General features: G+C 36.0%; 1 protein-coding gene across 1 annotated transcript in view; it reads left to right on the top strand.

Annotated features, from left to right (window-relative positions):
- DUSP11 (dual specificity phosphatase 11 (RNA/RNP complex 1-interacting)) overlaps nucleotides 1-3,843 on the top strand; it is a 19,211-nt gene extending 15,368 nt beyond the window's left edge. The window contains exons 10-12 of the mRNA XM_010000126.1: nucleotides 562-1,479; nucleotides 2,296-2,409; nucleotides 3,543-3,843. Coding sequence (XP_009998428.1) covers nucleotides 562-1,479; nucleotides 2,296-2,409; nucleotides 3,543-3,843 — 1,333 coding nt within the window. The remainder of the gene's footprint in view (nucleotides 1-561; nucleotides 1,480-2,295; nucleotides 2,410-3,542) is intronic.
- The last annotated feature ends 8,771 nt before the right edge of the window (nucleotides 3,844-12,614 follow it).

Below are 12,614 nucleotides of genomic sequence, written 5' to 3'. Positions count from 1 at the left end.
CAAATGAAGATTTTCAGGGGTAACAGGCTAAAACATGGAATTAAAGCCAAACAAAACCCACGCACTGGGAAAGATACTTGTTTCTTTTTTAAAATATGATAGATACTGTAATTTAAAGGAGATTTTATTACTATAATCTACTCATGCAGAACACATTTACAGAATTGGACAAAACAGTGAAAAGTTAAGGGAAAGAAAGGGAATATGTGCTTTTAGAAGTCTGTAAGTAATGAGTTCACTTGGAAAAAGTTAGTTTTATTTTGCCTGTCTTCTATTATTCTACAGTAATCTGCAATTATTTTTAATTAATTTGGAATCACTGGTTTTGCCTGTTTAACAAGCATTGTAGAACTACAACTGTGTGTTTGTCACAACTTATACTATGACTTTAAAAGTTTTAGAATTTTCCTTTCAGTTTAAATCTTAGTGCTTTGATAGCTGTATATTTTACTTGCAATATCTTTTTTACCAATTCTTAGTGAAAAAACCCACTTTTTTCCATTAATTACTTGTAGTACTTAAAAATAGGATGTTCTGCTTAAGACAAAAACTTCTTTACAGGTCTGGGAAAAGATTAAAGATTTATGATGACCCCTCTCACAATGATGTACAAGGACAGATACCATCGAGAGATTTTGATTTCATTAATAAGGGACCTGTACAAAGACGAAGACCATTTCCTGACCATCAGACTCAGGATGATTTAAGAGCACCAATGCAGATGAAAAATTGGGACTACAATAGAGGACCTGGACAGAGGCGAAGACCTTTTCCTGATCACCAGTTTTATGATAATTATCAAGAAGACATGCAGCTGAAGGACCTAGACTTCAGTAACAAGGGACCTGGGCAAAGGTTGAGACCTTTTCATGGACACCAGTTTCGTGATGATTTACAGGCAGAGAGACCATCGAGAGACATTGAATTTAACAGAGGCCGTGGACAAAGGCACAGATCTTTTCCTGACCATCCATCTCATGGTGATTTGCAGGAAGACAGGCAGTCAAAGGATTTTGATTTTGGTAGCAGGGGCTGTGGCCAGAGACGAAGACCATTCCATGACCACCAATCTCATGATGAATTTCATACTCAGATGCAGTTGAAAGGATTAGACTGTGTCAGCAAAGGTCCTGGGCAAAGACTAAGATCTTTCCATGACTATCAGTCACATGATGATTTACAGACACAAGTGGGAGATTTTGAATTTGCTAATAGGGGACATGGCCAGAGGTTGAGACCTTTTAATGATCACCAGCCTCACAATGAATTACCAACAGATAGACAACTAAAAGATTATGATAATAAAGGTCCTGGACAAAGGCACAGACCTTTTCATGACCATCAGCCTTGTGATGACTTACAGGAACAGACTCAGTTAAAAGATTTTAATTATGTTAGTAAAGGACATGGACAAAGGCAAAGACCTTTTAATGATCATTCAGGTCACAGTGACTTGCGACATGAATGGTGTTCAGACAGGTAAAGCATCCTTGAGCTATTAAGATCAGAATTAGAGAATAAAAGTGTAAACCTTATCACTTTTATTTTAAATTTCAGAGTTATTATTTTTTTTAAATAAAATAATTTGAAATCAGTTAATTGCACTTGTAAAATAATATATAAATTTTCAGGTAATTAACTTTTTATTTTGACTTGTGGAAGGGTTTGATGTAAGCTGGAGTGCTGCAGCTTTGAAAGCTAATAGTTTATAAATTAAAATGTTGTTGTTCTTCAATTTAAAGTTTGTATGTTTCCTTTACCTTTTTAGAGTCAACTTGAAACAAAGGTCTATCGTCCTTTGTTTTGTATAGAAACATTTAAAAGCAATCCTCAAGACGGAGGAGGATATGAAACTGTATTCATGCCCTCAGCCAGAGATAAACAGTAATACTACAAGGAAGTTTGACTTGCATTTGTTGATTTCATGAGTTAATAATTTGCTAGAATCCCTTTGCTTCTAAGCTTGCATCATATTGTCCCAAATACAGATGTCACTTATTTGTAAACCTATTAGACTCCTGACATAATATTTCAAAATATTTTAAATATTTTTAACATATTTCAAGTATTTTTTTGGCTAGTAAAGTTCAGTTTAATCTCTTCCATTGTACAGCTGAAACAGAGAATATTCTATCATTACAATGAAGCATACCATTTTGAGGCATTAAATTAATACAATTCTTAAAATTTTAAGTAAATGTAAAAAGATGTTTATCTCATTTGATAAATGTATTTTTCAAAAGCTTACAGCCATTTGTACCCTTCTTAACATGCAATTCTTTTGGTTATTTGCAGAAATCAATCTTTTTCTTCCCATGAAAATGTACCAGAACCTCATTTCTCTCATTCATCTCCTTCAATTCACAGAGATTATGGGTCTGATAATGACGACTTTAACAGAAGCTATAGGTAAATATCAGATTTCATGTGGTGTTTCCTGACTTACATTTATACTGTTACTCCCACAATTTCCCAGATAAAAAAGAAAAATGAACTGTACAACGTAAAAATTTGTTAATATTTTTTCTTAAAGCTTAAACCATTGAATCTGAACACTTACCAAATATTATGACCGATTTGTGATCCATCTGTATTGAGTTTGAATGTGATTATGAAATTGCTTGAGAATCCCTGCTTTAAATCAGTTCAAGCTAACAAACTACAACATACAAAAAGGTATAGTCAGTCAGCAATCAAGTAAAATACCAATGCTGTATTTAGTGTTTAACTGCTGTCTGCAACAAGGTAAAGAGTTTCACTGTGAGGGGTAGTCAGACACTGAAACAAGTTGCCCTGAGCATCTGTGAAATCCCCATCCTCTGAGATACTTGGAAGTCAGCTGGATGTGGCCATGCACAAATTCATCTGATTAGACCTACTTGGAGCAGGTGGCCCTAGATACTTCTAGAGATCTTTTCCAGTCTAAATTAATCTATGGTTCAGTGAAGGAGAAGATTTCAAAATTACGAAGATTGTTCCAAATTGGCTTTATATAACACTTATTTAAACAGTAAGTAAGGTAGTTGAGAGTAAAGAGGGTCAAAACGTGTAGCAGATAGGCATTTTTAGATCCTTCTGTATGTATTTTTTAGGAGAGTGATTCTTCTAATTCAGAAGAATTAATACTTAAAATATTTGGGGATATAAATCCAAAGTGTATTATTGCCTGTTGAGATTATGTACTAGAGAGCTACTATTACGTATTATTCACAAAGATGAAAATGTGGTCTTAGGAACAAAAATGCCCCCTAGGTAAAGAAATTCTCAGTAAACAGACAATTTTAATTAGAAACAGCATTTGAAACAAAATATCTCCTAGTAGAATTACTTACTATGAAGAGCTGAAATTTTAATCACTGTCATTGAAACAAAATCATATAAGTTATATGACATCCAATTTTAATTCTAGATGGTAAAAACAAGAATGAGTATCTGAATTGTTCTTTTAAGGTCACACAAGTTTAATTTCTAATGGTAGCTACCAACAATAAACAAACTTCTATTTCTAAAGATTTCACTGCTTATATTTGTTCTTCTTACAGTAATCCTGAAGACAATAGGAGAATGCATCCCTCAGATGAATTCAATAGAGGAAAAAACAGATTTGCACCATATTCTTCACGAACAATGCATCCATCTTCATCTCTACACAATGAAGATAGTTCAATAAATTATGAAAGAAAAACTTTTCAAGGTGAAACTACCAGCGAGATGGAACATAGTAAAAGATTACCAGTTGTAACAGTTGATTACAATTATGGTCTGCCATTAGATTATGGACCTGAAGATGAAGGAAGAACACATTCTGACTTACCTGCAAGAGATCAGTACAGCTGGAACTGACTAAAAAGTACAATGTTTGCTCAGCTTAGACTTACTCTTACCCATTTTACTTTGTTTGTGGACCTTTTTTTTTTTTTTTTAGGAAATTAGTGAAATGCAAATTTCAGTAGTAGAAAACTGGTCTCTGTTGTTAGATTAGCTTCTACTGATGTTTGGTTCTTTAAAATTATGAGAATTTATTTGTTAAGTGTTGTTGGAGACAGTGTCTCAGTACACATGGAGTTAAAGTGGTCTTTCCTTTTAGTGCAATTGGAACGCTGTACCTTAAAACAACTTTCTGAGTGATTGTAGTGGTGTCTTTCATTTTACATTTCTTTAAATTTTTGTAATTTCTGGATGCAAAAGTTAAAAAATACTGCAGTATTAGGTAGATTAGCATTGAAACTATAAAAAATATACTGTGAGACCAAAGAAGCAAAGTTATGTCCACTTTATCCTTGAAAACAGCTGTTTAAGTTATCACTAACAGTCTCTGCAGCATTACAGCTTACTTCCAGTTTTTCTGTATCATCAACAGAACTGACCTAGTTTGCATTCTTTTTTGTAGCAGAATTTTCCCAGATTGCTAAGAACATAGAAGTAAATGGAGTTTAAATACTCTAAATGTTAAACTTGGTTTTCAGTAATCTGAATATCCCATCCTGATTGTTTATTTTTTCCAGATGCCATAGGTTATATATGTTTCAGAATAGCCCAGTGCAGGTAAATGTCACAATTTTCTCAGCAATATGTCCAGAGGAGGTAGCTCCTGTATTATCAGCTTACCTGTCCCAACTGGCTAGTATCCCTAGTGCCTTTATAGTTCCACCTCCCTGTTTGTCCTACTCTCTTTCTACTAGTTTCTTTTTACAGTACAGCAGAATAATGTTAATTGCAATAGGAGAATAACCTCTTCAGGTAAGTTATGAGAGTCATGTATTGGGTTGGTGTCCTCTGAACTGTCACTTCAGTGGGTCTCAAGAAGGTAGTTCAACAAATGGTAACTAGCACCAACAGCTCCTACTGTGGATAAACAAAGTACATGGGATGGCAAACTGTATTAGTGTAATAACTTGAGTATACTAAAAAATAGACATTTTTCATTATTATTGCATTTTTATAAATTAATATTTTTAAAGGCATTACAGTGAATGACCATCAAGCTACACCGTTATATTAAACTAAATAATTAAAATGAATGCTAGATACTTAAGTCATGCAATTAAGAAAGTGCCTCAAAGCATCATAGCAGTAAAGCATAAAGAAAGAGGGCATAGGTATGTATTAGAAAACTGGGGGGAAAAAAAGTGCTAATAGCCAGAACCTGAAGAGCTTTTTTGCCTTTTAACTAACAGCATAAACCCCAGATTTATGAATTCATAGTTCTATGGCTACTAAATAAGGAATAGATCTGAAAAGTGTGGTGCATCTGGCAATTCCTGTTATTTTGTAACACATGCAAATCAAAGGATTGTGTGAACATAAATTCAAACTGCAAGTGCTTCATTGCCTTTACAACTGGTAGAACAACTCTGGCTTTGTTAATTGTACAAAGTAAACAGTTTTCTCATTTTCACAGCAGCTAGTCAATTGTATTTCCCATTAAATCTCTGATTGTGAGCTTCATACATCTGGTCTCGGGAATGAAGCTCTATATATAAACCAGTTGTAGAACTGAGCACTAACTGTTAAGAAAAGGCACTTGTTCCTTTGATTGCCCTCTTTTTTTCTTTTTTTTTTCTTTTGTTTTTATAAATGTGGCATAAGCTGAGAATCTTATTCTGGGCTTCTTTATTTGGAGGTGAGGAAGATCTGCAACTTAGGCTACTACATTGCCTTTAAAAACGAAACAAAACAAAAAACAAACCACGAAACCAACACCCTTCCTGGTATTCTCCAGTAGGGAGTAAATAATTGGGGACTGGTGTTACAAGAATTTGGGGGGCATGGAGTTTACAGTATGTGTGCAGTATTCATCACGTGAATAAAGAGCAAACACCTGTTCTTCATATTTTTGTCTTTGGGTTTGAATTGTGGTTTTTAGGATTGAAGTGACCCTGCAGTCAATCCTTTGTTACTTCAGACCAGGAGTGCTAGGACTCTTGGGTAGGTGAAAATGTTGTGCATTGTGAAGTTCAGTGTGAAGAGGAATGTGGCATAAGGAGTTAGGATCAGCAGTACTTGTTAACAGTCCTTGCTTGGTTCTTGCAGGACCCTTTGAGGGTTTAGATACAAACAGTCACATAGTATAATGCCTGTTATCTGACAAAATTAACATCACTTTTTTAGCTGTTGGATTCCTCTTTTCAAGAAAAATTAATAGACATGATGTTTCCACACATGGCTTTGAGATGACTATATGAAAATAGTCAAAGCTGGGTTTGTATATTTATTTTTTTTTAGAATTTAGGATAGAGTTTCGTGCCCTATTTTTGCTAATGGAATTAAGCAGGGCAAAGCCCACATAATACATTATAAACTGCTACTGACATTCGTTTCACATTCCACAGCTGAGTCATCACTGCATATTTGCATCTGTAGTATTCAATTACTAATTGATCTACATGGTGGAGAATTAAATTAAATACTTGATTTTTTAACCAAATATTGTATTACAGTGGCACTCCAAAAAAAAAAAAATCAACACACAAACCAAACAATTTTTTCTCTTATTTATTTAACAGTTCTAAAAAATGTCGTAAAATCTTTCTTGCCTCTTTTGTGTATGTTCTCAGCAAACCTATAAGTATCTTTTGTTCTGTCATAGAGGAATAACAAGCAAGACTTGGGTGGCCAGTGTTGGTTTCCCACTGCCCTGAGTGTGAAATCTTGAAGAAAAACACAAAGATACGGAAAATGCAGCATAAAGTTATTTGAAAGAGTTATAAGAGTTTTAATAGATGTTGGACCCTGAACTCAGAGAAAACTTATTTTTCTGTTGCTCTGCTGAAGTCATGATTTAATTGGAGTCCTCATTTTTATTGCCTGGTGAAGCTATGGGGCCAGCTGACCCCGGGGATATGACCATCCTGAGTTAGGCAATGTGCTGGGAGAAAGTTCATATGGGTTCTGTGCAGAAGGCTGACTCCCAAGAAAGGCTTGAGAAAGAGTTCAGCTCTAGCAGAAAACTACAACACAAGCATATGACTAATCTATATAGACTCATAAAATGGTTTTGGTTGGAAAGGACCTTAAAGATCATCTAGATCCAACTCCCCTGCATGGGCAGGGATACCTCCCCCTAGATAGGATTTTCCAAGTACCATCCAGCCTGTCCTGTAGAAATATGCATTACGTGTACAGCTAGTTTAGTTTTACTTGTGAAGAATATAGAGTTACCTAAAAAGAGGCTAAAAAGTTTTGCATGTTACTGTTTTTCTCTCAGCTAGGGCAAAAGGTAAATGACAAATGAGCCCCAAGAACAATTAAAATATTTTCCAGTTTATATCTAAACTAACAGCTAGCAAGCTGCAGGCTTTTTTTCATATGCAAAAGTGGTCAGTGATGTGTTGCAATTTAAATTTGGACTGCGCTGCTACAACTGGTGTGCCTGGACCAGCAATTAAATGACCTGAGCACTAGCTTCTGAATATCAACTCCTACTCTTAAGAAGTCTCACATGAGGCAACCAGAAATGCAGACACCTAAACACCATTTGTGGCTTAGAATCTGCTCAGTGCTGGGGAAAGATAGAACGTATTCCCCATCTGGGGTTCAGCAAGAAGATATGAATCCCTGGTTGCTGTGAACAGTTTACTTAAAACATGTGCAAACAAAAAGCAGTAGCTTCCATGCTGTTATCAAGCACTAGTGTTTGCTTCCTCTCCAGGCTGACTTTTACTTGCTCCAGTTGTCAGTGGACTGTCCTTTACTGGTTCCAGTGTACAGCTACTACCAAAGCTGCAGATCCCTTTCTTCTGGGGAGTCAGAAAAGAACGGATGGCAAAAAGGAACCAGGTGAGGAAGCAACTTGGTTCTGTCCTCCTGAGGGGAGAAGACTATGGGGGGAGGAGGGTGATGAAGGGAGGCACTGGGGATGGAGGGAAGGACAGGGAAAAAAATATTTTTAAAGAGAAAAAAAGAGGAGAGAAAATGAAAGTGTCAGGGAGAGAGTTATCAGTCTGAGGTAAGAAATGTGCAAAAGATGTGTGTGTAAAAAGATGGTGAAAGATTACTGGGTATAAAAAGAGAGCACATGCTGGAGGAGGAGTTCCTGGCAACTTCTTATCTGGGTCTTCTAAGCTGTGTTGTGGCTCTCTGTGAACACCATGCTGATGTAAATAACAGTTATCAAAAAAATACAGGTGCACTCAGACCTCTAATCTTGCAATAAAGTCACATGAGAGCTTAAAACTAATTAAGGCTTTCCTTTAAGCTTTAAATCTAGCCAATGTCTATTATAATATCCTGAAGATATTCCCTCCAGAATCCAATAACAATTTCAGAGAATCAAGTAAGAAACTATTCCACAAATCTGCTTCCCACATTGAAAACAAGCTAGGTTTTTTACTGGATATCAGGAATCCCATAATTTGAGGAATCTGGTAATCCAATTTGTTTCTTCCAAATATGCATCTGTCTTCTTGCACACTTTCAGGTCAGTATCAAAGCACACTATAATGTTGCTCTTATTGTACCCATCACACAAAACTTAGAGTTATTAATGAGTTAAGAGCGCAACAAACAAATCTGAAGTAACCACCTCTGTGACAATCAATTCAATGCAGAGTCATACTGAAAGCAGAAGGCACTTTCTTCTTTTATGAGGAACAGTCAGTTTACAAAGGAAGATGAAACAGCCCCCAAGATAAACTTAGAAGTTGACACAGATGAAGATGGTCCTCATGCCCTTTTTCAAAGAACCTCTTTAACATAAACAGAAGTTTTTACTTTGCAAGTCACACTATCAAACAACAGTCTACACAGCAAAATTAACCCTTTAGGGAGAAAATAAGAGAGTACAAGCTATTGTTTATGTCTGTTAATCACATCTCAATCCATCTTTGGGCTGTATTAAGATGTTCAGGAATGCACATAATAAACAGAAGAAAGTATAAACTGGTATTGCAAAGTGGATGCTACAGCCAATTCATCCTTGTCTTCACATCCCAGATTAAAAATGGGACCACAATATCCTAGGATCTACATCAGGTATGATCTATTTCATAGTAATTCTGGTATATGGTGAATGGTAAATTCAAAAGTTACACCAGAAATCTTCAATAGTCTGAGAAACACTGCCTGCAAATTAAAAGAAAAATGCTGTTTTCTGTACGACTTAACATAAAAAATAGAGAGGGAAAGGAGAAATGCACCCGATTTGTTTTTAAATTTATTTTAAACTCATTAACAGTAGCAGAATTTGTGATGATGGCCACAGATTAGCCTTCTTTTCTATCTCTGAAAAGCAACAGCTTATGGAAAGAGCTGGACTAGATGTGAAACCTCTGGCCCTGTTTATTCAGCATTATAGTGTGTTTCTGAATCCTTATGTCCCTGATGACAGAGGTGCTTTTCTATTTATGCTCTTTGTATTCAGTTTGTGCACACTGGAATTACATGCAGGTTTGGGTTTTTTTTCACTGCACAGGCTAATGTCCCTCTTGCCTTGGCTCATGAAAAAAGAATCTGACTACTGAAATCAAATAAAGAAAAAAAAACTTAGAGCCATACAAGCTTAATTAATTGAAGAACTTAATAAAAGATCTTTACTAGTTTCCCTCATGTTATTTTAATGTGTTGTTGGTTTTTTTTTCCATGGGTCTATGTAGAAAGACCTGCAGATTTATGGGAAGAGTCTGACCATTATTTCCATTTCTCTTTGTCTCTAACTGGCTCATTTTTTCCTGTTACTTTGAACCAAAAAAACCCCAATTAGATAATTGAGAGGGGCTTTTCTCCCCTTCAATCTTTCTGAACATGAAAGATGAATTTGATATATGTATTTATATCTATGTATAAGCATACATATATGTACATTATAAACATATATATAAATTTCTGTAAATAAATAGGGAACTCTTGCTCTCCTAAATGTCAGTGAGAGATCAGGCATAAAGATGTAATTGTCCATGTAAGTTATTATTGTTAATCATCTAATAATTCAAAGGTCATAAACTAGATTTAGTGAATGTATATATACTTTAGGAACTTTCTTCACATAGGAAGTGGTGTAGTTATTAATAATGTTCTGCAGAGACAAGTAGTAAGAGGGAGGATTTAAATGTAAACATAAAGGTTGTTTTGGACAAAAGAACAAGTGTATGAAATTGATAGATTTTACCATTTCCTAAAAAACATGACACAGGAACAAGAAAGTACCCTAAATATAAAGTATTTATTTAAATCAGAAATGTGGATAATAGGTAGACAGAACTTAGGAACTTCCAGTTCTTATACATAAATGTGCCCCAAAAAATAAGTAAATTAAATAATCCCCTGTTATAAAAAAGAGAGAAAGTAAAGCTGAGGTAGAAAATGAGAAGTTTGAGATCATGGCACTAAATGCTGCAGAAATTACAAACCATGGTTAACAAAAGCAAGGTTGTTGTATAACCTTGTACAACAAGGTTGATCAGTTGTACAGAATAGAGACAAGGGAAATAGGCAAGAAGCACCACTTGAACGAGTCCATGCTATCTCGTGAGATAAAGTCCTTGGGAACAGAAGATGACAAAAGAGAATCACAGGTTTTCTCTCTCTATTTGTCATGTTAGAAGCCTCTCATTCAGGAAAATGGACCTGAGTGTACAATGCTAAATATGATCAGAGGTAATGAAATCTAATGAGATAATTATACAGGTCTGGTGACGTTCTGAACCTTGGTGTTGGTGGTTTTCACTAACTGATTGTCATTATGATTCAGTTTGATGAGAAATTAGAGCCCATCAAACTCTTTTCTCAAATGTTGCTAATCAGTGTTGTGGGTGGCAGTGACTTCGCCTTGATTCGTCTCTCAGAATACAGCTTTTCATCAGTACCTCTGAGGTGCCTTTTGGACTACGTGGGCTAGTATCCTGCCTCCAGCCACCATCACTTATGGTGAAGAACTTAAAATTAAGACTGTGTCCAAGTTGCCATTTTTTAAGGAGGCTTTCAAGGTTATGCACTTAGTGAAAAACTTACTTGGAGTAGAAATGAGACAACTAAAAGCATGAGAGTTGGCATGGAAACTAGTGAAGCTTAGATGCTAAAAAATGAATACACCTTGAAATAAAAACAAAAAAAATCAGAATAGCACTCAAAAGTGTAAATTAGCAAGAAATCAAGACTTGATTAAAAAAATCCATCAGAAATCTGTAAAAAGAAGACTAATCTATGGAGATAAAATATACATATAAACAAAACAAAACAAAACCCCAAACAAACTGGGAAGGTTAAATAATACTCAAAGAAGGTACATGTATAAAAATGAACACGAATTTTTAAGTATGTTAGAAATAGCCTGTGAAATAACTGTTTAGTTTGTAGACCTCAGAACAGAAAGCCTCATTAAGAAATTCATGTTGCGAAGAACCAACACAATTTACCCACATAAGATCATAATATATGCATTTATCTCATAGCAATTTTTCTCTAGATAATCAAAAACTGAAAAAATAAAACCAGAAGACTAGAACATGTAGAAGATTATGTAATGTCACATCTAATCAGGAAGGATTCCACCAGAAGAACTGTGCCTAATGTGAAAAGAATCATGAGATGTGTGGGTACTGCTTGAAAAATGGGTCAGAAAACAACAAATGTGCAGAAAGGATTGGTATAACTTACAAAGCAGGTAAACGATGCATGGACAAAGAAGAACTGGTTTTCACAGGGTGCAGAAAAAGGATTGAGCGCAAGATACAGTGAACAGTTAAGTAATGATGTGTTTTACATAAATTTCACATCAAAATACAAAAATATATGGTGTGAATTGTTTCAATCCAGAATGCCTGCTCTGAGGTAAATAACAGATCATTATTTCTGTCTTTTTCAGCTTGTTTTGTATGGACTGCAGTTTATAATAATTTCAGCAAGTATTCAGTGCATGAGACCCACCACAAGTATTTTCCCTGCACTTATTTTTATCAGGTAAGATAACCCCTATGGAGCTGTTCAAAACAAATTTCTTGCATGTTTGATGTGCACTTTGCCTTGATGGCTATTAAAACAATGCACAGAATATTTTTAAGATACCTAAGAGGAAATAGGGTGTTAGTAGAATTGGAAATAGCCCCTGAGGGTCATTTCAGTAACATCCCACAGCAGGGCAGGGTGGCTGCTGGTTCATGGCTTAAAAAATGCAGGAATTTTATCAGGGATGTTTGCTGTACATCTGTGTCAGAAGCAGGGTTTGATATGAAATATGCACCACAATGGGCTATAGAGGAAAACTCTTATCATACAGTATTATGCAAATGAGTGTATTTATGCAAGGTAACACATCACTTACAGGAAAGAAGAATCTCTTATTGTGCATTCAACTGATCTCATGGCGGGTTACATGTCAGCTAAATTTATGTCCCCGAGCATGATGATCATTAATTTGAATGAATGACTTAATCTGCATTTCTCTGGATCTGAGCGCAGCACGCACTTGGAAAGCTGCTTCTTTCCCAGGAGATGGGCGCCCAGCTGCCCAGGGCCCAGCCCGGCCGGAGGAGGCTGCCGGGGGCCCTGGGGATCTCCGAGCCCCGTTCGGCTCTACAGGCTGCCTGGAGCACATCCGGGCGGCACAACGGCCCAGGGGCCTCCCTGACGGAGGCGGCGGGAAGTGGAAGGGAGCGCGGCAGGTTACGGAGCCGCGGCGA

This window comes from Chaetura pelagica, unplaced genomic scaffold (assembly GCF_000747805.2).
Source record: "Chaetura pelagica isolate M959 unplaced genomic scaffold, ChaPel_1.0 scaffold436, whole genome shotgun sequence".
NCBI classification, from domain to species: Eukaryota; Metazoa; Chordata; class Aves; order Apodiformes; family Apodidae; genus Chaetura; species Chaetura pelagica.
This window is presented reverse-complemented; position numbering and strand designations above follow the sequence as displayed.